Genomic DNA, 26,252 nt, shown 5'->3' with positions numbered 1-26,252 from the left:
TCACTGGTTTACGCTTACAGAGTGTGTGAGTCACAGAGAAGGAGAGTAACAGGTGCTAATAGGAGGGAGTCCCGTGCCGGAGGGAGATGAGGTGACCGGACCCCCACGACCAGAAGAAAAAGCTCTTACGTCACCGGCCGCTCAGCGTGGCTCACGTGGCTCAGCGTGGCTCAGCGTGGCTCACGTGGCTCACGTGGCTCAGCGTGGCTCACGTGGCTCACCTGGCTCAACGTGGCTCACGTGGCTCAGCGTGGCTCACGTGGCTCACGTGGCTCACGTGGCTCAGCGTGGCTCACGTGGCTCACGTGGCTCAACGTGGCTCACGTGGCTCAGCGTGGCTCACGTGGCTCACGTGGCTCACGTGGCTCAGCGTGGCTCACGTGGCTCAGCGTGGCTCACGTGGCTCACGTGGCTCACGTGGCTCAGCGTGGCTCACGTGGCTCAGCGTGGCTCACGTGGCTCACGTGGCTCAGCGTGGCCCGTCCTGTGGCGTGTGCTCGGTCAGAACGTGAAGAGGAAAGAAAACACAGGAGCTGTTGGAATGACCAGTGCAGATGTAATAGTCACTGTTCAGTCATGTTCAAATGAAGCCCTGGCTCCGGCTTCATTTTGGGCTCCACTGGTCCTTCCATTTTGTTCCATGGAAAGTGGAACTGGCCCTCTCTTAGCTCAGTGTGTTTTTGTTTTTAGATATCTCCACGTCACACTTGTTCTTTGTGTGTGCGTGAAAGGCTTTTACATCCAGTTAAAAGGTTGCATTTGTCTCTGTCCTCATCGAGCTCAACCATTTTATTTTTGGCCTTTCCTCTGGTGTAACATTTTACACAGAAAGCTCTGAGAGAGAAATCCTCAGGAGTGGAACATATATTTGCCTCTAGTATTTTACTTACGGGCTTTTTCTATCTTTTGTGCAGTGAAAGTTTCACATATTAAACATACTGTGGATCATTCCAAGCTGAAGTTGGGTTGTGTAAGATATATACATACTGTACATATACATAAAAGAATATAAAACAATGTAAACTTGTCCAAATCAATAGTAAAACAATAGATGAAATAGACGTTACGACCTGCAGTACATGATCGTGTTGTTAAAGGGGACGTATTCAAAACGGAGCCTTAATGAGCTTTAAACCTTGTTACAGCAGTACTTCCTCATCAGTCGTGTACACAAAGTTGTATTTTGATTGATTCCTACATGTCTGAGTAAATCCTGTATTGTCCTGTAATTGAGGCTCGAGTGCTCAAAAGTCCTGTTTTCACCTACCCCCTATCCCCGCCCACATCCCTGTAGTTACTGTGCTTATTTGGAAAATGAAGACTCCAGGTGATAAATGCAGCATTCTAAAACGTCACATGGAAAACACTAATAATCCACTGGATGCTACAATGAAATGTCACTATGAAGAGGCGGGGCATATCAGTTCTGCAGCTTGGAAAGAGGCGGGGCTTATCAGTTCTGCAGCTTGGAAAGAGGCGGGGCTTATCAGTTCTGCAGCTTGGAAAGAGGCGGGGCTTATCAGTTCTGCAGCTTGGAAAGAGGCGGGGCTTATCAGTTCTGCAGCTTGGAAAGAGGCGGGGCTTATCAGTTCTGCAGCTTGGAACAGGAAGTTAATGGACCTGTTTCTGTTACTAAGTCATTTCAGATCAATATTGATGTTTACAATCAACAGAATATAAAGTAATGATTTACTTATACTTCAATACTAAGCACTTGAACAAAACATAATATATCTCCTTTAAATCTTTAGAGAGAGACTAGCCACAGTTGCCATGAGCGACCTGGTCCCAGCTTTTGTGCCGCGCTTCCTTTCCACCTTCTGCAGTGTATTATTCACCCGAGCCCACCCCCATGAGGTCCCCGTCCTCCCTCTGTAACCTGCTGAAGCAGCACACGCCGGCCTGTCCGTCAAGTAAACCCAACAGGTGCTGCGGGACACCCTCATTCCCCCTCTCGCCCCCCCTCTCTCCCTCCCTCTCTCTCTCCCCTCTCTCCCCCCTCTCTCCCCCTCTCTCTCCCCTCTCCTCTCTCTCCTCTCTCTCCCCCCCTCTCCCCCCTCTCTCCCCTCTCTCTCCCCTCTCTCTCCCCCTCTCTCTCCCCTCTCCTCTCTCTCCCCTCTCTCCCCCCCTCCCCCCTCTCCCCCTCTGAATGTGCTCAGGGCCACATAGACGCACCTCCAGACGAACACTGTACTTTCACATGACTTTAAAGCGGTGAGCGTGAAGCGAAGCCGCCCAGAGCTTGATTCTTACTGTAAACTGTGCAGAGTTAGTGACCTGCTGGCCTGACACAATGACCTTTAGACATGCAGTGTATCGTGGGTTATGTTATGTATTGTTTGTCTTGCAGTTACGTACATACTTCAATGTCACTGAATGAGAAATGTCGTTGCATCATGTCTCTGTAAAAGTAAAAAAAAAACGCCACTAGGTTTAAAGTGCTCGTCTAGAACCATTTAAACCATGATATAGAATATATACAATAAACTCTGATATGCACTGAATAAAAAGAGAACATGTGGCCATAAAGTCTTTAGGGCTGGAGTCGACCAAACAAATTCTCAGCCGACTACGCTCATGCAAAAAATGTTTATTTACAAAAAATTACCGTATTTCCCGGACTATAAGTCGCACCTTTTTTCATAGTTTTGGCCGGGGTGCGACTTATACTTACATTTATACTTATACTTATACTCCAGAGCGACTTATATGTGATATTATTTGTTATTTTTACACTTACAACCACATTTCATACTCCAGTGCAACTTATGTTTTTTTCTTCTCTATTATGCATTTTTTGGCTGGTGCGATTTATAGTCCAGAAAATACGGTACATGGAAACAGCGTATGTAAAATAACAGAATAAACTAATGATTCGTCACCAGATGTTCAGCGAGCTCACTCCATTTCTTAATAAAAGCACTGGTACAACACAAATACAAATACACAGACTAAAACACCACCGACCGATTAATCGACCAAGCGACTAAAGCCAGCAGCTCTGATCACCTCGCGGGCAGCGTCACGAAGCCGTTGCCGAAGCTAAAAGTCGACGCAGTAATCATTTCGACCGCCCAAGTGACCTGTGGCCCCGGCAGGTGTCGCGCCCGCTCACGCTCACATGCCTGTGGACCACGCCAGAGCTGCCAAATCACTCCGGGAGCACGACCCGGAGGTGCCTGGACGAGTGGACCTGCTCCTGCGGCTGCACAGCGTCCAAAACACTCCCGGGGCTCCTCACAGCGCCGCGTAATAAAGCGCCTGGTGATCCTTCCTTTAACGTGATGTGGCGTTAGGGAAGTCAGACCCTTCGCTTGCTCTGTGCTTGTGCTCTTGCTTAAGAAGTAACGCTTCATGTTTAATTCAGCTTTGAACCTGTTGTTGAAATACATCATGACTTTTGCATTAACAAACCTTAAATCTTGAAATTGTAACCGTTATTACTTTTCATTTTGAAATCAGACATATAGTATTTATTTAGCTTATAGTTAAGAATGTTATTTTCACTACTTAAATTCTCACAATTATAATTTAGACTGCTCCAACTAACAGTTATCTTATTAGTCGACTAGTCAAACAAAATTTCCTATTGAGACTTTTTAAATACATCATCAACCAAATAAAGGTGACTGAAGGCTTCAAAATGGAGAATAATTACACATTTATTACATGTTTGTTATTGAAAATCAGACACTGGTTTGTTTTGTTTTTTACATTTTTGCCATTGTCTTTATTTTAACAACATATTTGTATGTGTTTTAGAGTCTGTATATTCTAGGGCTTTAGTCGACTTAAGGAGGCGTGACCCGGTGCTGGCAAAAGCTCTGAAACGTATCAATTATCTATGATGTGACCGTGTCTCTGTCCCCGAACGCACCGATGAGACCACGAGGCAATATGTGCAACTGCAAATATTCATACAGACAACTAACAGCGACCATCTGTAAAAAGGCAGACTGAACTCACAACGCTCTCCTCAGAAAAACTGTATCTGTTCTTTCTACTCATAACATGTCATAACTGGACTGAACAATAAAAGCACTTTCCACCTGGTTTTAGAGGATATTTTCAGCACATTCACAGTGATATTCTGACTAAAGCTTTTGAGTTTAACCCTCCGTTGTGAAAAAAACATAAATACACACTTAAAATTCACTCGAAAAATGTGGAAATTGATTTCGAATCGCTCCTGTAGACCAAAGATCGGCAAAAACCACCACATTTAACCCTTTACCAGTTCTCAAAATTTGCAAAAACACTCTGAGAACCTGCTGTTTTGAACGCTGCGAAGCAAATCTCCACAGACTCGGCTCTTGAGTGGAGCTGGTCAGCTGAGAGGGGGGGGGAGGGGAGGTGAGTGAGGGAGTGAGGGCGGGGTGAAGTTTGACAGTCTCCCGCAGTTGGCCCCTCGGATCCAGGATGCTTTGGGGGGGCGGACAGGGAGAAGGGCCAAAGGATCGAGGCGGAGGCACAGGGCAGTAGAGCAGGGCGAGTCCACGAGGGGGGAAAAAAGGCAACGCTCGTCTCCTTCACTCCGACTCGCCAATGACACGGATATGAACGTGAACGGGACGCACTTTCACTGACGGAATCGAGAAGGTTCGCCCGCCCCGTCCTCTTCACCCGCGCCTCGCTCGGTCTCACTCGGGACGCAGTCGGCTGTGAGTTCACTTTCTATGACGGTTTTATTACTTTTTATGAATGGCTTTGAGTGACGAAAGGCGCTTTATAATTAACGCCTGGTTTGATTTTTTCGATTATGGCTTGCGTGACACGTCGCAAAAGTATCGACATCGCAATATCGGCCGACGCAATGATCGATATCGCCGACAGAAACATACTTTTTTATAAATTGTGGAAAAGGCAGTGATTTTCTTCAGTTTCTAAATTAGCCTTGAATCTGTTGTTGTTTTGTGTTTATTATATTTGAATGTAACTGAACTTATTGTGCGAAAAGTATACCGTATTTTCCGGACTATAAGTGGCACCCATTTTCATAGTTTTGGCCAGAGTGCGACTTATATGTGATATTATTCGTTATTTTCACGCTGACAACCACAAGAGGGCGCTCTAGGCTCTAAGCGACGCAGAAGAAGAATCTGCACTTCCTCTTCCTCTGGAGTTTGTGGAGTTGTTCAGAAGTGACACAGAGGAAGAAGAATTCAATGGATTTAGTGATTTGGGGTAAAACTGATGCTTTGGTAAACTTGTTAGCATGTTCTTTATGCTATAGTGATCTGAATAACTGTTCATATGTTACGTTAACATACCAGACACTTACCACAGTTCTGTCTGTGCCTCATGTAGCTGAAGGTGTAAGCGTTAGCATACGTCATGTAGCTGAAGGTGTAAGCGTTAGCATACGTCATGTAGCTGAAGGTGTAAGCGTTAGCATACGTCATGTAGCTGAAGGTGTAAGCGTTAGCATACGTCATGTAGCTGAAGGTGTAAGCGTTAGCATACGTACACCTATTCACCATGTTCTCTCATCTCTTATTATTTTAAACTGCATTTCAATATTAAATGTCTGTTCTTGGTCCTGGATTTTATCAAATAAATGTCCCCAAAAAATGCGACTTATACTCTAGTGCGACTTCTATATGTTTTTTTCTTCTCTATTATGCATTTTTTGGCTGGTTCAACTTATACTCCGGAAAATACAGTATTCAAATATTGCAAAAACCATCGATACAGCAGGAATGAACAGCCCTATCGCACATCGCAGCTTTAATGTCGTCTTCTGCTTTTTCTCTCAACGTTGACACCGTGTAACCAAACCGAGCCTTGACATTGGCCCGTGGGTGATTTGTGCCAACGACGTGGTTCTTCATTCTTCCCATATTGCCTTATATCTCTCATCTAAGCGGCGCCGCGGCTTAAATCGCGCCGCCGCCATACTCGCTTGTCACGGCCGTAAACTGTCGAGAACGCACGTTTGTCCGTCTCAATCAATGTCCTCGAAGCCCAAAGCGCGGGGGGCTCGCCGTCGACGTCAGAGGAGGACCGGGCCCCCGGGGGTTCTGCGTGGCTGCCGGTGCCACTTCAGAGCCTCCGCTAAAAGCTTCCCCCCGTCTGTTTGAATGCGCGCGTCGTTGGCTGTGTCTCGTGTGGTGGAGTGTGGCTATGACAGGCCATCTACAGGGAGGCCTGCTGTTGTCGCAGATTTCACTCATCCTGGAGGCCTGAGATTCTCCGCGTGGCTCTCACTCTCTTCCCTCTCTCTTGGCGACGGCTTTGTGTGCCGCTATCAATATGGGTTTGTGTCCGTCACTGGATTAACAAGCGTCTGTCTCTCTCTCTCTGTCTCCGTCCTGACACACAGAGGGAGCGTCTTCTCCTGGTTCAAGCCTCTCTCTCCACTCCTGACCCCCCCTGGCCCCTCGCCACCATGACCCTGGCGGCCTCCGAGAGGTCGCTGCTCATCAGAAACAAGTTCCGCTCAGGTGAGGAGCCGCCGGCATGAACATGAGCTCTTTACAAGTGTGTTCATTGTCACGGAGATGTAAAGGTGGCCACACACAGGGTGGTATAAAAAAAAAACACAGATAAATCAAGAGTAAAACAAGTGTTGAAACGAGCTACTGAGTCGATTCAGTGTGGAGAATGAGAAATATTGCATAAATAACTCAAACTCAGACCTTTCATGAATAGTTTTAGAATGATATTGATCTGATTCAGAACTAGTACAAGACCAAATGGTAATATTTATGTATTTGATAATATGAAAGAAACTACCATTAGTTTGTGTTGAAAATGTGATCATTGTTTGAAAAAGAGGGTATTTAACTATCGTACAATACTATCGAAGTCGGTATCGAGTATGAGCTTGACATATATTTCACTGCACTATAAGTAATATACATTTACCACTCATCGCATGATTATGTAAGCTTTTGGACCTATGGCTGTAGTATTGTTATTTCTTTAAAGGGGAGGATTCTTGAGAGAACGAGAAATAAAAAAACATAAACATGAAAACATAATGAACAAGAAATTAATGAAAACATGTACAATTAATTATTAATCCATGAATCGGGACTAGCCGACTATAAAACATAATCGAAGTATCGAAGTCGTATGATGGTCGTAATAGTCATCTGGACAATACAGACAATACAATTATACAATATAATAAAGACAGTCACATTGTTAAATAAAAAATAATAATACAAATTAATTTCAAATCAAATTATCATCAATAATACTCTTTATTTGTAAATATTCTCTATCTAGAAGCCTCCAATCACCATATTTCCATCAATATTCGGTTATATAAAAGTATTGTTTGACCGATGGACTGAGCTTTACGCTGCATTATTCAGTCCCAGTGAACGTGGACACTTAGATTAAACTACGCTCACATTATGCTTTCATAGCAGTAAACGCAGACGCCGCGCACAAGGAGAGTCAAGTGTCTTGCACAAGGACACGTCAGCAGAACACATTGTCGAGTATTGATTGGCCGACCGTCTTCTAAGTGAGTGGACAGAGGTTTAGTATAAAAAGCCCTCACTCTACTGGACTAATATGCTATTCATGAGTCGCAGCCGGGATCGATGCCGGGTTCAGGGTGCGTTTCACTGGCTCCAACAAACACAAGTGTCTAAACCGTTTGAAAACAGCGACACCGATCATCTGCTTTGAGGCTTCACACGAAACCTCACGTTAAAGCAGCGGAACCCGATTTTCAAACCACGACAAGAGAAGCTTTACATGAGTCTAACTTGTTCCCAGCGCTCAAAAATCCTTCGGCACGTTCACACGATTCCACTTTTTAGCCGCTAGAACAGCTTCGGAACAGCTTTTTGAACGGAGAAGTCGATCGGGCCGGACCACCTGTGCTCAGCCAATCAGACGTCACCCCGAAGCGCAATGCGGTTTGTAGTTTGTGTGATGAAAGTACGGTAATTCGTCTTTAGGTGTGAGTTTGTGAGGCGTCGTACTGCGTGTCAGGGTTAAAAGGTGAACCGGATTGAATCAAAATTGCAATTAGTCTGGAATTCCTGAATAAAACCTGCAAATATTTCAGTTTAAACCTTTAAAAATGCCTTGTCTTAGTTTATCTTGGAACGTTAAATCAAAGCGTGATCTGAGACATTTCCCCTTTAACGTCGCTCTACGCTCAAACACTCTCACTCCCCCATTCCCCATGTTCGCCACCCGCCGCCAAGTTATGAGTGACAGGTGGCTCTGACCAATCACGGCGACGTGTGCACTCTCAGGAAATAGATGATGGCCACAGTTGCCTCTGAAAGACATATATAAAGCTACTTAGCGTGTATAAAACGTGGTTAAAAAAGGAAATTGCGATCTGTTCTCTTGGAAAATTGTGCACACATTTTCCGTCTTCTCTGTCGACTGTAACTGGAGGTGAAGCGCCGTGAACTCCACATCGATCTGAAAAGTATAAAAACACAAACTTGACTTAGATTAGACAGAACACAACATCAAGGTCGAGCACATTCAAGCGTAAAGCAGAGCGTGAGCCAGTTTCATCGGTTTCACACTGATTGTCTCTCGGATGATTCCCCCGTTTCCCATATTCATGTTAAACACCCGTACGCTCCCTCCCTTTGCGACACCGTGCGGGCGTCCAGACACGCTGTACGGTGCGGGCGGGCGTCCAGACACGCTGTACGGTGCGGGCCGTGCTCCCCCGGCAGCTGCCGCAGACGGCTGGTGATATAGAAAGAGGAGGAAACGACATGGAGCGGGTCCCTAGGTGTTTGACCACCTGCTGAGGACGTGATTGTTCGGGGCAGCTGCCGTGTTTGCGTGCTCCGTACATAGCCTTGCTCGCGGGCTGTTCCTCTGATGTGAGTCTGGGGCCCGGCTTTAAAGACCGGCAGTGTCTCCGGCGGTGAAGTGACGGGATTCCACACAACGGCACGACAACGGCGTCATGTAAAGAAGGGAAATGCCACGAGTGCTCCAGGGCTGACGCTAACTATTGTCGACTGGTCAGCGATCGTTTGTTTTGACTGGAAGACTTGTTCTGTTCTTCTTTTGAGATTTTAATACAATTTAAAAACCCGGTTGATAAGACGTCTTGATAAGAGTATTTTCCCCCCATCACAGTCATAAAACATGATAATTACGGCACAGTCTTTGTGGTGAAACCTGTTTTCCAGTTGATTACACTTGTTAGAATCTGCGTTCTGCCAAAATAATAATTAGCAATTTATTTCAAGTATTCATTAGTCACGATTGAGCCAATGACTGAAACATGAAATATATAATACGTACAGATGTAACACTAGCGAGGTGTTCAAGAATCACAAGTACAAAGTCAGTGTGAGTCCAACAGACTTAAGAGTCAGAGTTTTATTTACAATGGAAAACAGTTGAAAGTTAAGTTGAGATGAATTGGTTTTACTGCATTGCTTCACTCTAAAGCGAGGAGTGAGGCATGCCACAAGTGACAAAGAGACAAGACACCAACTGCAGGGCTAATGGATAATACGGAGCCAAACGTACAAAGTAAACTACGAAAATAAACTAATAAACAGCACTGAGCCTGTGAGCACAGAGCAGTAAAGAATACAATCAAAGATAAAAACACACCTTCAAAACACTGGACTGTTAAGACGCTTTAAAATGTATTATACAAACATGCAAATACCGTATTTTCCGCTCTATCAGGCGCACTTAAAAGCCTTCAATGTTCTCAAAAAACGACAGTGCGCCTTATAATCCAGTGCGACTTACATATGGATCAATTCTAGCTGTGCTCACAAAGCGATTTTGTGTGGCACACGTTTTGTTTCCCTGGTGGTGCACCTTATATATGGAAAATGATGAAAATGCGCCTTATATATGGAAAATGATGAAAATGCGCCTTATATATGGAAAATGATGAAAATGCGCCTTATATATGGAAAATGATGAAAATGCGCCTTATATATGGAGCCGAACCATTGTAACTTGTGTAACGTTTTATCCTTTTGTGAAAAATACTTACCGTAATTTCCACACTATAAGGTGCACTGTCAATGAATGGTCTATTTTTGATCATTTTCCATATATAAGGTGCATTTCCAAACCAGACGCCACTATGAGCTCAGGCGCAGGAAGAGGAAGTGGACGGCTTCACCTCTGACCTCTACAGTCCCTGCTGACCCTGTCACTCAGACAAATCAAGTCATTTGTAAACAGTGTCATCCCTCGTCCAGGAGTGAGCCTTTGTGGAAAGTCGTTTTAAAACATTGTCCAGATGAACCGTAACATCTTTTTCTATCATTTCTAAACAGTCATTTTCTCCACGATAATACGAGAAGTGGATTTTGGCTCATCTTTCTTCTCGTTGCATCATGTCATCATTTCCAAAGTAATCACCAGGGAAGAGCTTGTTGTTAGCAAACTACCAACGTGTTACAACTTATTAAATACAAAATAAGCTGGAGAAACACAATTATGAATGGATTTGAAGGCATTTTCGCTGGTTTTCCGTGAAGACAACTGTTAATTTTAAATTACACGTCTAATCTAATCGTGATCTCGAGACTTTACAAATGAAATAGTTCAGCTCTGTTACATTTCAAAACATAAGAACACCTTGAGCTGATCGGTTTCACGGCTCCAAACAGAGATACAAATGTTTGCCGTGGATTTCTCGGATTATTCCACGTTATTTATTATGGACTTGAACTGATTGAAGTGAATTATGATGAGTTTCTGTGAAGGAAAAGTACGACCTGACCACTGTTCACCTTCAAATCTAATCTAATTGCAATACTACACATTAAATTGTTCAGTTCAGTCACAAACGAAAGCACGTATCTGGCTTCAAACAGAGACACAAATGTTTTTTGATCATTTCTCAGACTATTACACATTAAAAACAGTCAAATGAAGGCGGAAAGAGTGAAGTGAACAGCAAAACACTGAAACGTTACCTTGAATTGACTCTTCATTTCAAATCTTACGCAATCGATATCTCAGTACTTTGTCCTCTCAGCCCTGTTCTATATCAAACCCTTTTTGCAAATCTGTTTCATGGTTACAAACAGATTCAAATGATCGTTTCTGAAGCTGTCACATCACACATTATTAAACAGCGCGCGGCTTTATCGGTTGAACCTGGATTTCTGTCAGGGTTAACAGCAAAATACTAACATCGCCGCGAACCGACTCTTCATTTTACATTTCAAAATCAAACCTCGAACCTGATCTGATTGCTTTATGGTTTCTGCTCATTTCTCGGGCGATTCCGCGGCGTCTAAAACAGCAGATATCAAGAGGTGGAAAGAGCAGCATTAACAGCAAATCTAATCGAATCACAATTTAAACACTTCCGCTCCGTCACGTGTCAAACGCATACGGTAAATGCACCTCGGTCTCACTTTACTTTACAAAACGGGTTCTTTGGCTGGATTTTGAATGTAATATCGCCGGTTTTGTGTGTGTGAGGCGCGGTGAGCGTGAGCAAGAGCACAAACCACCATGACGTTAACGGTGGAGGATGTGCGGAGCTGGCTGGAGAGAGCGGGACAGCTGACGGGGGGATGGGCCCACTGAAATAGACCCAGTGAGGGATAAATAGTCGGTGGCCTGAACACCCCCCGCGGCCCCCCGCCCGGCCCCCCCCGCCCCGCTCTCAGGTCCGACCCCGCTTCACCTGTTCACGCGGCTGAATGTTGATATTCGGCATGCGAGGCCGATAAATAATCCGCCGCCGCTGCAGAGTCGAGGGCTCGACCGTGTTTTGCGGCGGTGGCGGTGGCGTCTTTGATCTCTCGACCTTTTACCTCAGACGTGTCGGCGTGGAGGACTATGAAGCGGGGTTTATTAGAGACTTTGCGCGGGCGGAGAGAGTCGTAAAAGCGAAACGTTCGGTTAAGTTTTAGAGCTCGTGCCATGTCGATAAAAAGTCGATAACTCTAACTCTACTTGTAGCATGAAGGTTGACACTTTACTGATGATTTTTTGATTTAATGGCAATACATCTTCAAAATACACCGTAAGAGCTGGGAAACACATTAAAACAGTGCGTAAATGCTAAATGTCGTGCTCTTACACCTTAGCAAAACAACAGAAACGTTAGCTTGATATGACATCGTAATAAATACACATGAATGAACTGTGTTTAGCACCAAACTAAAATAACATGAGCTTTGGTTGCACAAAATACAACAATTGTGCTTCAATGCAACGTGCCAAAAAAACGTGTCGATTGTGCTCAGTCATAACCTTTTTCTTTCTGCCGTTTTTAGCGTCTTTTTCTGTCAAGCTATTACAGCAAAAACGCTAAACGGGAAATAGCTCTTCAAAATAAAAGTGCACTCTCTAAAACATAAGTCAAATTTATTGTTACATGTTTTGTCAAAAGAAAATACACAATTGGTTCTTTACACTCCTCTTTACCCTGAACGACTTATACTTATAGGGTTAGGGTATATATATACACACATATATATATATATATATATATATATATATATATATCACTACTAACTCTGCTCTTTACCCTGAATATATGACATCACTCTCTAACTCTACTCTTTACTTTGGATATATGACATCACTCTCTAACTCTGCTCTTTACCCTGAACATATGACATCACTCTCTAACTCGACTCTTTACTCTGAACATATGACATCACTCTCTAACTCGACTCTTTACCCTGAACATATGACATCACTCTCTAACTCTGCTCTTTACCCTGAACATATGACATCACTCTCTAACTCGACTCTTTACTCTGAACATATGACATCACTCTCTAACTCGACTCTTTACTCTGAACATATGACATCACTCTCTAACTCGACTCTTTACCCTGAACATAGGACATCACTCTCTAACTCTGCTCTTTACCCTGAACATATGACATCACTCTCTAACTCGACTCTTTACTCTGAACATATGACATCACTCTCTAACTCGACTCTTTACCCTGAACATATGACATCACTCTCTAACTCTGCTCTTTACTCTGAATATATGACATCACTCTCTAACTCTGCTCTTTACTCTGAACATATGACATCACTCTCTAACTCTGCTCTTTACCCTGAACATATGACATCACTCTCTAACTCGACTCTTTACTCTGAACATATGACATCACTCTCTAACTCGACTCTTTACCCTGAACATATGACATCACTCTCTAACTCGACTCTTTACTCTGAACATATGACATCACTCTCTAACTCGACTCTTTACCCTGAACATATGACATCACTCTCTAACTCTGCTCTTTACTCTGAACATATGACATCACTCTCTAACTCTGCTCTTTACTCTGAACATATGACATCACTCTCTAACTCTGCTCTTTACCCTGAACATATGACATCACTCTCTAACTCGACTCTTTACTCTGAACATATGACATCACTCTCTAACTCGACTCTTTACCCTGAACATATGACATCACTCTCTAACTCTGCTCTTTACTCTGAACATATGACATCACTCTCTAACTCGACTCTTTACCCTGAACATATGACATCACTCTCTAACTCTGCTCTTTACCCTGAACATATGACATCACTCTCTAACTCGACTCTTTACCCTGAACATATGACATCACTCTCTAACTCTGCTCTTTACCCTGAACATATGACATCACTCTCTAACTCGACTCTTTACCCTGAACATATGACATCACTCTCTAACTCGACTCTTTACCCTGAACATATGACATCACTCTCTAACTCTGCTCTTTACCCTGAACATATGACATCACTCTCTAACTCGACTCTTTACCCTGAACATATGACATCACTCTCTAACTCTGCTCTTTACCCTGAACATATGACATCACTCTCTAACTCGACTCTTTACCCTGAACATATGACATCACTCTCTAACTCGACTCTTTACCCTGAACATATGACATCACTCTCTAACTCTGCTCTTTACCCTGAACATATGACATCACTCTCTAACTCGACTCTTTACCCTGAACATATGACATCACTCTCTAACTCTGCTCTTTACCCTGAACATATGACATCACTCTCTAACTCGACTCTTTACCCTGAACATATGACATCACTCTCTAACTCGACTCTTTACCCTGAACATATGACATCGCTCTCTAACTCTGCTCTTTACCCTGAACACATGACATCACTCTCTAACTCGACTCTTTACCCTGAACATATGACATCACTCTCTAACTCGACTCTTTACCCTGAACAATGACATCACTCTCTAACTCTGCTCTTTACCCTGAACATATGACATCACTCTCTAACTCGACTCTTTACCCTGAACATATGACATCATTCTCTAACTCTTCTCTTTACCCTGAACATATGACATCACTCTCTAACTCTACTCTTTACCCTGAACATATGACATCACTCTCTAACTCGACTCTTTACCCTGAACATATGACATCACTCTGAAACTCTGCTCTTTACCCTGAACATATGACATCACTCTCTAACTCTGCTCTTTACCCTGAACATATGACATCACTCTCTAACTCGACTCTTTACTCTGAACATATGACATAATTCTCTAACTCTTCTCTTTACCCTGAACATATGACATCACTCTCTAACTCGACTCTTTACCCTGAACATATGACATCACTCTCTAACTCGACTCTTTACCCTGAACATATGACATCACTCTCTAAGACTCTTTACCCTGAACATATGACATCACTCTCTAACTCGACTCTTTACCCTGAACAATGACATCAGTCTCTAACTCTGCTCTTTACTCTGAACATATGACATCACTCTCTAACTCGACTCTTTACCCTGAACATATGACATCACTCTCTAACTCGACTCTTTACCCTGAACATATGACATCACTCTCTAACTCGACTCTTTACCCTGAACATATGACATCACTCTCTAACTCGACTCTTTACCCTGAACATATGACATCACTCTCTAACTCGACTCTTTACCCTGAACATATGACATCACTCTGAAACTCTGCTCTTTACCCTGAACATATGACATCACTCTCTAACTCTGCTCTTTACCCTGAATATATGACATCATTCTCTAACTCTGACCTTTACTCTGAACATATGACATCACTCTCTAACTCGACTCTTTACCCTGAACATATGACATCACTCTCTAACTCTGCTCTTTACCCTGAATATATGACATCATTCTCTAACTCTGCTCTTTACTCTGAACATATGACATCACTCTCTAACTCGACTCTTTACCCTGAACATATGACATCACTCTCTAACTCGACTCTTTACCCTGAACATATGACATCACTCTCTAACTCTGCTCTTTACTCTGAACATATGACATCACTCTCTAACTCTGCTCTTTACCCTGAATATATGACATCACTCTCTAACTCTGCTCTTTACCCTGAACATATGACATCACTCTCTAACTCGACTCTTTACCCTGAACATATGACATCACTCTCTAACTCTTCTCTTTACTCTGAACATATGACATCACTCTCTAACTTGACTCTTTACCCTGAACATATGACATCACTCTCTAACTCGACTCTTTACCCTGAACATATGACATCACTCTCTAACTCGACTCTTTACCCTGAACATATGACATCACTCTCTAACTCTTCTCTTTACTCTGAACATATGACATCACTCTCTAACTCGACTCTTTACCCTGAACATATGACATCACTCTCTAACTCTGCTCTTTACTTTGGATATATGACATCACTCTCTAACTCTGCTCTTTACTCTGAACATATGACATCACTCTCTAACTCTGCTCTTTACCCTGAACATAGGACATCACTCTCTAACTCGACTCTTTACCCTGAACATATGACATCACTCTCTAACTCTGCTCTTTACTCTGAACATATGACATCACTCTCTAACTCTGCTCTTTACCCTGAACATATGACATCACTCTCTAACTCTGCTCTTTACCCTGAACATATGACATCACTCTCTAACTCTGCTCTTTACCCTGAACATATGACATCACTCTCTAACTCTGCTCTTTACCCTGAACATATGACATCACTCTCTAACTCGACTCTTTACCCTGAACATATGACATCACTCTCTAACTCTACTCTTTACCCTGAACATATGACATCACTCTCTAACTCTGCTCTTTACCCTGAACATATGACATCACTCTCTAACTCGACTCTTTACCCTGAACATATGACATCACTCTCTAACTCTGCTCTTTACTCTGAACAATGACATCACTCTCTAACTCTGCTCTTTACTCTGAACATATGACATCACTCTCTAACTCGACTCTTTACTCTGAACATATGACATCACTCTCTAACTCGACTCTTTACCCTGAACATATGACATCACTCTCTAACTCTGCTCTTTACTCTGAACATATGACATCACTCTCTAACTCTGCTCTTTACCCTGAACATATGACATCACTCTCTAACTCTGCTCTTTACCCTGAACATATGACATCACTCTCTAACTCTGCTCTTTACCCTGAACATATGACATCACTCTCTAACTCTGCTCTTTACCCTGAACATATGACATCACTCTCTAACTCGACTCTTTACCCTGAACATATGACATCACTCTCTAACTCTGCTCTTTACCCTGAACATATGACATCACTCTCTAACTCGACTCTTTACCCTGAACATATGACATCACTCTCTAACTCTGCTCTTTACCCTGAACATATGACATCACTCTCTAACTCGACTCTTTACCCTGAACATATGACATCACTCTCTAACTCTGCTCTTTACTCTGAACAATGACATCACTCTCTAACTCTGCTCTTTACTCTGAACATATGACATCACTCTCTAACTCTGCTCTTTACCCTGAACATATGACATCACTCTCTAACTCTGCTCTTTACCCTGAACATATGACATCACTCTCTAACTCGACTCTTTACCCTGAACATATGACATCACTCTCTAACTCTGCTCTTTACCCTGAACATATGACATCACTCTCTAACTCGACTCTTTACCCTGAACATATGACATCACTCTCTAACTCGACTCTTTACCCTGAACATATGACATCACTCTCTAACTCGACTCTTTACCCTGAACATATGACATCACTCTCTAACTCGACTCTTTACCCTGAACAATGACATCACTCTCTAACTCTGCTCTTTACCCTGAACATATGACATCACTCTCTAACTCGACTCTTTACCCTGAACATATGACATCACTCTCTAACTCTTCTCTTTACCCTGAACATATGACATCACTCTCTAACTCGACTCTTTACCCTGAACATATGACATCACTCTCTAACTCGACTCTTTACCCTGAACATATGACATCACTCTCTAACTCGACTCTTTACCCTGAACATATGACATCACTCTGAAACTCTGCTCTTTACCCTGAACATATGACATCACTCTCTAACTCTGCTCTTTACCCTGAACATATGACATCACTCTCTAACTCTGCTCTTTACCCTGAACATATGACATCACTCTCTAACTCGACTCTTTACACTGAATATATGACATCACTCTCTAACTCGACTCTTTACCCTGAATATATGACATCACTCTCTAACTCTGCTCTTTACCCTGAACATATGACATCACTCTCTAACTCTGCTCTTTACCCTGAACATATGACATCATTCTCTAACTCTTCTCTTTACCCTGAACATATGACATCACTCTCTAACTCGACTCTTTACCCTGAACATATGACATCACTCTCTAACTCGACTCTTTACCCTGAACATATGACATCACTCTCTAAGACTCTTTACCCTGAACATATGACATCACTCTCTAACTCGACTCTTTACCCTGAATATATGACATCACTCTCTAACTCGACTCTTTACCCTGAACATATGACATCACTCTCTAACTCGACTCTTTACCCTGAACATATGACATCACTCTCTAAGACTCTTTACCCTGAACATATGACATCACTCTCTAACTCTGCTCTTTACCCTGAACAATGACATCAGTCTCTAACTCTGCTCTTTACTCTGAACATATGACATCACTCTCTAACTCGACTCTTTACCCTGAACATATGACATCACTCTCTAACTCGACTCGTTAACCTGAACATATGACATCACTCTCTAACTCGACTCTTTACCCTGAACATATGACATCACTCTCTAACTCGACTCTTTACCCTGAACATATGACATCACTCTCTAACTCGACTCTTTACTCTGAACATATGACATCACTCTGAAACTCTGCTCTTTACCCTGAACATATGACATCACTCTCTAACTCTGCTCTTTACTCTGAACATATGACATCACTCTCTAACTCGACTCTTTACCCTGAACATATGACATCACTCTCTAACTCTGCTCTTTACCCCTAATATATGACATCACTCTCTAACTCGACTCTTTACCCTGAACATATGACATCACTCTCTAACTCTGCTCTTTACTCTGAACATATGACATCACTCTCTAACTCTGCTCTTTACCCTGAATATATGACATCACTCTCTAACTCTGCTCTTTACCCTGAACATATGACATCACTCTCTAACTCGACTCTTTACCCTGAACATATGACATCACTCTCTAACTCGACTCTTTACCCTGAACATATGACATCACTCTCTAACTCTTCTCTTTACTCTGAACATATGACATCACTCTCTAACTTGACTCTTTACCCTGAATATATGACATCACTCTCTAACTCGACTCTTTACCCTGAACATATGACATCACTCTCTAACTCGACTCATTACCCTGAACATATGACATCACTCTCTAACTCTGCTCTTTACCCTGAACATATGACATCACTCTCTAACTCGACTCTTTACCCTGAACATATGACATCACTCTCTAACTCGACTCATTACCCTGAACATATGACATCACTCTCTAACTCTGCTCTTTACCCTGAACATATGACATCACTCTCTAACTCTTCTCTTTACTCTGAACATATGACATCACTCTCTAACTCTGCTCTTTACCCTGAACATATGACATCACTCTCTAACTCTTCTCTTTACTCTGAACATATGACATCACTCTCTAACTCGACTCTTTAATGCGCTCGCTTTAGCTCAACGTCACATAATGATGTGGAAAAACATGACATGTGGTATTTTTTTGTTTCTTTTCTCTAGATTTGATAGACTTTTGTTCCTTTTCCGATCGTGAGAAGGTTGATGTTGTATTATGTTGAGTGTTGCACAAGCGTTTGATCAGTGTGCGTGCGCGTGCCAGTGTTTGAGGAGGACATACAGAAGCAAAATGAACAACAACACTAAAAATAGACCTTAAATCTCAGGGTGGGCGATATTGGCAAAAATGAATATACTTTTATCTTCTTCTTGGTGTATCCGGATAACTAAAGTCAGACATTGTAATGTAATTCCGACAGAAATGTGTTAAAACATGTCTTTAAATGTGTTAAGTTGAGGTTTAATAGTCAGATAATTAACCACAAATGTGCAGAAATATCAGCTTAAACACTTATTTGAAAGTTTAAAACAGCTTTTTTCAGTTTTTCTCTATGTTTTTTACTTCAATTCTCATACTCTATATTTTGTGTTGAGCAAAACGTCAAAACAGGCAAATTCAGCTGTGATTTTGGGCATTACGAAAATAAACTGATTTGAAAACAATGACGCGGAGACGATATAATAATAATTGTGATAAATCAAACACATCTCGACTGTATTTCATGGTGTCTCCTCTGTCTGTTTGGATCCAGTGCTGCAGCTGAGGATCCAGAACCGAAGGCAAAATGAACTCAACGCCGATCTCGGTGAGTTTGTGCGGCAGATTCATCGCTCGTTTCGCCGACTCATCATTTCCCGTCGATTACCGAGCGTCATTTACATTTGTGACGATGGCGGCGCGTCGTCCGTTTGATCGGGGCCGACGGCGTTCATCATGACGGACGGTGCTGCCAGCGAAACATCCATGAAATCCATAACGTTATGATCGATACAACAAACAGCAGTTCTTGACGTCTTTCTGCTGCGCTGAAGGTTTTCTTATCTCGTCCAGAAGCAAATATACAGAACGCAATAAACAGACTCGGGTGTTTTTAAGGGCCACTGTGTCATTTTCCGGCTCGTCTCCAAGGAAAGGTTTATTGCTTCTTCGATTGCATCTGGTCTTATCGCTGTAGAACGTCTTCATGCATTCTTACCGTCAGTGGAGGCGCCTCTCCACAGATCGAACCTGTAACTCCGACTCGGCTTTGAAACACTCGCTGTAATCGGTAGGAACGCTTTCAGACGTTGTCATCGATGTTTGTCTACGTTTGAAACCTTTGATATCGTTCAAGCAGCAGCATCTGAACAGAAAAGTTACACAGTGCGCCTTTAATACTGCCAATCGGTCTGATTTGTCTTTAAAAGGGGACATATTATGTAAAATAGGACGTTTTTAACCGTGATCCATCGTCGTTCGTGTCCTCAAAGTTGCATTTTGATTGATTTATATGTGTTTGAATTATTCTGTATAGCCCTGTATTTAAAGAAAAGCCTCTCTGCTGCTCACTGTTTTGTACTTTCATAAATATATGGTTAAAAATGTGACATGACGCGAGTAGGATTGACCTGTCTTTATTATGGAGCTGTTCACATCAATATTGAGGTTTATAATGAACAAAATGTAAAAAAAAACAAAATAAAAACAATATACCTGAAAAGTACTGCAGACCTTTGTGAACCTGGCTCACTGTAACAGGCACAAATCACTTCTAGCTCGACTATTTTCGAGACCTGGAGAAGTCTGACATCTTTTTTTACGTTACGTTGTTATGTGCATGAGAATTATGTCGGAACAATGTGATGAAACTGTCTCAAACACAATTCTCTGTTGCTTTTTACAGCGAAATCCACCAGTTCCCCTCAAAAACCAGAAGACGAGAAGAGTGAAGCTCTGGTATGCGATATCGCCTCTCCTGCAATGCAATAAACATCATCTGTGTATCAATAATGAATGAATAGTGGAATAATTGAAGTAAACCCCCGTGCATGCATACATGACTGCACAATGTAGCAGCTGTACTTGCCACTGTAACATGAGCTGTGGGTTGTTGCTGTTGGACTGACTCGTGTCCTTTGATGCAGCGTCTTCATGACAACGGCGCCGCTCAGAAGTTGCCCTCTAGCGGCGTGAGCGCTGAAATGGCAAAAGGTAATTACCTGCTTTAACACCGGCCTCTGCTCCTCTCTGCTCTTCTCTGCTCTTCTCTGCTCTTCTCTGCTCTTCTCTTCTCTGCTCTTCTCTGCTCTGCTCTGCTCCTCTCTGCTCTTCTCTGCTCCTCTCTGCTCTTCTCTGCTCTGCTCTGCTCTGCTCTTCTCTGCTCCTCTCTGCTCTTCTCTGCTCTTCTCTGCTCTTCTCTGCTCTTCTTCTCTGCTCTTCTCTGCTCCTCTCTGCTCTTCTCTGCTCTTCTCTGCTCTTCTTCTCTGCTCTTCTTCTCTGCTCTTCTCTGCTCCTCTCTGCTCCTCTCTGCTCTTCTCTGCTCTTCTCTTCTCTGCTCTTCTCTGCTCTTCTCTTCTCTTCTCTGCTCTGCTCTTCTCTTCTCTGCTCTTCTCTGCTCTTCTCTTCTCTGCTCTGCTCTTCTCTTCTCTGCTCCTCTCTTCTCTGCTCTTCTCTGCTCTGCTCTTCTCTGCTCCTCTCTGCTCTTCTCTGCTCTTCTCTGCTCTTCTCTGCTCTTCTCTTCTCTGCTCTTCTCTGCTCTTCTCTTCTCTGCTCTTCTCTTCTCTGCTCTTCTCTTCTCTGCTCCTCTCTGCTCTTCTCTGCTCTTCTCTGCTCTGCTCTTCTCTGCTCTTCTCTGCTCTTCTCTTCTCTGCTCTTCTCTGCTCTTCTCTTCTCTGCTCCTCTCTGCTCTTCTCTGCTCTTCTCTGCTCTGCTCTTCTCTGCTCTTCTCTTCTCTGCTCTTCTCTGCTCTTCTCTTCTCTGCTCTTCTCTGCTCTGCTCTTCTCTGCTCTTCTCTTCTCTGCTCTTCTCTGCTCTTCTCTTCTCTGCTCCTCTCTGCTCCTCTCTGCTCTTCTCTGCTCTTCTCTGCTCTTCTCTGCTCTTCTTCTCTGCTCTTCTCTGCTCCTCTCTGCTCTTCTCTGCTCTTCTCTGCTCTTCTTCTCTGCTCTTCTTCTCTGCTCTTCTTCTCTGCTCCTCTCTGCTCTTCTCTGCTCTTCTTCTCTGCTCTTCTTCTCTGCTCTTCTCTGCTCCTCTCTGCTCCTCTCTGCTCTTCTCTGCTCTTCTCTTCTCTGCTCTTCTCTGCTCTTCTCTTCTCTGCTCTGCTCTTCTCTTCTCTTCTCTGCTCTTCTCTGCTCTTCTCTTCTCTGCTCTGCTCTTCTCTTCTCTGCTCTTCTCTTCTCTGCTCCTCTCTTCTCTGCTCTTCTCTGCTCTGCTCTTCTCTGCTCCTCTCTGCTCTTCTCTGCTCTTCTCTGCTCTTCTCTGCTCTTCTCTTCTCTGCTCTTCTCTGCTCTTCTCTTCTCTGCTCTTCTCTTCTCTGCTCTTCTCTTCTCTGCTCCTCTCTGCTCTTCTCTGCTCTTCTCTGCTCTGCTCTTCTCTGCTCTTCTCTGCTCTTCTCTTCTCTGCTCTTCTCTGCTCTTCTCTTCTCTGCTCCTCTCTGCTCTTCTCTGCTCTTCTCTGCTCTGCTCTTCTCTGCTCTTCTCTTCTCTGCTCTTCTCTGCTCTTCTCTGCTCTGCTCTTCTCTGCTCTTCTCTTCTCTGCTCTTCTCTGCTCTTCTCTTCTCTGCTCCTCTCTGCTCCTCTCTGCTCTTCTCTGCTCTTCTCTGCTCTTCTCTGCTCTTCTTCTCTGCTCTTCTCTGCTCCTCTCTGCTCTTCTCTGCTTTTCTCTGCTCTTCTTCTCTGCTCTTCTTCTCTGCTCTTCTTCTCTGCTCCTCTCTGCTCTTCTCTGCTCTTCTTCTCTGCTCTTCTTCTCTGCTCTTCTCTGCTCCTCTCTGCTCCTCTCTGCTCTTCTCTGCTCTTCTCTTCTCTGCTCTGCTCTTCTCTTCTCTGCTCTTCTCTGCTCTTCTCTTCTCTTCTCTGCTCTGCTCTTCTCTTCTCTGCTCCTCTCTTCTCTGCTCTTCTCTGCTCTGCTCTTCTCTGCTCCTCTCTGCTCTTCTCTGCTCTTCTCTGCTCTTCTCTGCTCTTCTCTTCTCTGCTCTTCTCTGCTCTTCTCTTCTCTGCTCCTCTCTTCTCTGCTCTTCTCTTCTCTGCTCCTCTCTGCTCTTCTCTGCTCTGCTCTTCTCTGCTCTTCTCTGCTCTTCTCTTCTCTGCTCTTCTCTTCTCTGCTCTTCTCTGCTCTTCTCTGCTCTGCTCTTCTCTGCTCTTCTCTTCTCTGCTCTTCTCTGCTCTTCTCTTCTCTGCTCCTCTCTGCTCTTCTCTGCTCTTCTCTTCTCTGCTCTTCTCTTCTCTGCTCCTCTCTGCTCTTCTCTGCTCTTCTCTGCTCTTCTCTTCTCTGCTCTTCTCTGCTCTTCTCTGCTCTTCTCTTCTCTGCTCTTCTCTGCTCCTCTCTGCTCTTCTCTGCTCTTCTCTGCTCTGCTCTTCTCTGCTCTTCTCTTCTCTGCTCTTCTCTGCTCTGCTCTTCTCTGCTCTTCTCTTCTCTGCTCTTCTCTGCTCTTCTCTACTCTGCTCTTCTCTGCTCTTCTCTTCTCTGCTCCTCTCTGCTCTTCTCTGCTCTTCTCTGCTCTTCTCTGCTCTGCTCTTCTCTGCTCTTCTCTTCTCTGCTCTTCTCTTCTCTGCTCTTCTCTTCTCTGCTCCTCTCTGCTCTTCTCTGCTCTTCTCTTCTCTTCTCTTCTCTGCTCTGCTCTTCTCTTCTCTGCTCCTCTCTTCTCTGCTCTTCTCTGCTCTTCTCTGCTCCTCTCTGCTCTTCTCTGCTCTTCTCTGCTCTTCTCTGCTCTTCTCTTCTCTGCTCTTCTCTGCTCTTCTCTTCTCTGCTCCTCTCTTCTCTGCTCTTCTCTTCTCTGCTCCTCTCTGCTCTTCTCTGCTCTGCTCTTCTCTGCTCTTCTCTGCTCTTCTCTTCTCTGCTCCTCTCTTCTCTGCTCCTCTCTGCTCTTCTCTGCTCTGCTCTTCTCTGCTCTTCTCTGCTCTTCTCTTCTCTGCTCTTCTCTGCTCTTCTGTTCTCTGCTCTTCTCTGCTCTTCTCTGCTCTGCTCTTCTCTGCTCTTCTCTTCTCTGCTCTTCTCTGCTCTTCTCTTCTCTGCTCCTCTCTGCTCTTCTCTGCTCTTCTCTTCTCTGCTCTTCTCTTCTCTGCTCCTCTCTGCTCTTCTCTGCTCTTCTCTGCTCTTCTCTTCTCTGCTCTTCTCTGCTCTTCTCTGCTCTTCTCTTCTCTGCTCTTCTCTGCTCCTCTCTGCTCTTCTCTGCTCTTCTCTGCTCTGCTCTTCTCTGCTCTTCTCTTCTCTGCTCTTCTCTGCTCTGCTCTTCTCTGCTCTTCTCTTCTCTGCTCTTCTCTGCTCTTCTCTGCTCTTCTCTTCTCTGCTCTTCTCTGCTCCTCTCTGCTCTTCTCTGCTCTTCTCTGCTCTGCTCTTCTCTGCTCTTCTCTTCTCTGCTCTTCTCTGCTCTGCTCTTCTCTGCTCTTCTCTTCTCTGCTCTTCTCTGCTCTTCTCTACTCTGCTCTTCTCTGCTCTTCTCTTCTCTGCTCCTCTCTGCTCTTCTCTGCTCTTCTCTGCTCTTCTCTGCTCTGCTCTTCTCTGCTCTTCTCTTCTCTGCTCTTCTCTTCTCTGCTCTTCTCTGCTCTTCTCTTCTCTGCTCCTCTCTGCTCTTCTCTGCTCTTCTCTGCTCCTCTCTGCTCTTCTCTGCTCTTCTCTGCTCTGCTCTTCTCTGCTCTTCTCTGCTCTTCTCTTCTCTGCTCCTCTCTGCTCTTCTCTGCTCTTCTCTGCTCTGCTCTTCTCTTCTCTGCTCTGCTCTTCTCTTCTCTGCTCTTCTCTGCTCTTCTCTTCTCTGCTCTTCTCTTCTCTGCTCTTCTCTGCTCTTCTCTGCTCTGCTCTTCTCTGCTCTTCTCTTCTCTGCTCTTCTCTGCTCTTCTCTTCTCTGCTCCTCTCTGCTCTTCTCTGCTCTTCTCTTCTCTGCTCTTCTCTTCTCTGCTCCTCTCTGCTCTTCTCTGCTCTTCTCTGCTCTTCTCTTCTCTGCTCTTCTCTGCTCTTCTCTGCTCTTCTCTTCTCTGCTCTTCTCTGCTCCTCTCTGCTCTTCTCTGCTCTTCTCTGCTCTGCTCTTCTCTGCTCTTCTCTTCTCTGCTCTTCTCTGCTCTGCTCTTCTCTGCTCTTCTCTTCTCTGCTCTTCTCTGCTCTTCTCTACTCTGCTCTTCTCTGCTCTTCTCTTCTCTGCTCCTCTCTGCTCTTCTCTGCTCTTCTCTGCTCTTCTCTGCTCTGCTCTTCTCTGCTCTTCTCTTCTCTGCTCTTCTCTTCTCTGCTCTTCTCTTCTCTGCTCCTCTCTGCTCTTCTCTGCTCTTCTCTTCTCTTCTCTTCTCTGCTCTGCTCTTCTCTTCTCTGCTCCTCTCTTCTCTGCTCTTCTCTGCTCTTCTCTGCTCCTCTCTGCTCTTCTCTGCTCTTCTCTGCTCTTCTCTGCTCTTCTCTTCTCTGCTCTTCTCTGCTCTTCTCTTCTCTGCTCCTCTCTTCTCTGCTCTTCTCTTCTCTGCTCCTCTCTGCTCTTCTCTGCTCTGCTCTTCTCTGCTCTTCTCTGCTCTTCTCTTCTCTGCTCCTCTCTTCTCTGCTCCTCTCTGCTCTTCTCTGCTCTGCTCTTCTCTGCTCTTCTCTGCTCTTCTCTTCTCTGCTCTTCTCTGCTCTTCTGTTCTCTGCTCTTCTCTGCTCTTCTCTGCTCTGCTCTTCTCTGCTCTTCTCTTCTCTGCTCTTCTCTGCTCTTCTCTTCTCTGCTCCTCTCTGCTCTTCTCTGCTCTTCTCTTCTCTGCTCTTCTCTTCTCTGCTCCTCTCTGCTCTTCTCTGCTCTTCTCTGCTCTTCTCTTCTCTGCTCTTCTCTGCTCTTCTCTGCTCTTCTCTTCTCTGCTCTTCTCTGCTCCTCTCTGCTCTTCTCTGCTCTTCTCTGCTCTGCTCTTCTCTGCTCTTCTCTTCTCTGCTCTTCTCTGCTCTGCTCTTCTCTGCTCTTCTCTTCTCTGCTCTTCTCTGCTCTTCTCTGCTCTTCTCTTCTCTGCTCTTCTCTGCTCCTCTCTGCTCTTCTCTGCTCTTCTCTGCTCTGCTCTTCTCTGCTCTTCTCTTCTCTGCTCTTCTCTGCTCTGCTCTTCTCTGCTCTTCTCTTCTCTGCTCTTCTCTGCTCTTCTCTACTCTGCTCTTCTCTGCTCTTCTCTTCTCTGCTCCTCTCTGCTCTTCTCTGCTCTTCTCTGCTCTTCTCTGCTCTGCTCTTCTCTGCTCTTCTCTTCT

The 26,252-nt window shown here is 44.1% G+C and overlaps 1 protein-coding gene across 1 annotated transcript in view; it reads left to right on the top strand.

Moving 5' to 3' along the window:
* The first annotated feature begins 4,421 nt into the window (after positions 1 to 4,421).
* The window catches only part of LOC140374117 (uncharacterized), a 34,684-nt gene continuing 12,853 nt past the window's right edge, over positions 4,422 to 26,252 (top strand). The window contains exons 1-5 of the mRNA XM_072460916.1: positions 4,422 to 4,661; positions 6,323 to 6,443; positions 19,633 to 19,686; positions 20,764 to 20,816; positions 21,005 to 21,071. Coding sequence (XP_072317017.1) covers positions 6,389 to 6,443; positions 19,633 to 19,686; positions 20,764 to 20,816; positions 21,005 to 21,071 — 229 coding nt within the window. The 5' untranslated portion in view covers positions 4,422 to 4,661; positions 6,323 to 6,388. The remainder of the gene's footprint in view (positions 4,662 to 6,322; positions 6,444 to 19,632; positions 19,687 to 20,763; positions 20,817 to 21,004; positions 21,072 to 26,252) is intronic.

The sequence above is a fragment of the Eucyclogobius newberryi genome, unplaced genomic scaffold (assembly GCF_026437365.1).
Source record: "Eucyclogobius newberryi isolate DKJ021-1_F unplaced genomic scaffold, fEucNew1.0.hap1 SCAF_3, whole genome shotgun sequence".
NCBI classification, from domain to species: domain Eukaryota; kingdom Metazoa; phylum Chordata; class Actinopteri; order Gobiiformes; family Gobiidae; genus Eucyclogobius; species Eucyclogobius newberryi.
The sequence above is the reverse complement of the archived record's forward strand: the minus strand, read 5'-3'. Positions and strand labels throughout refer to the sequence as shown.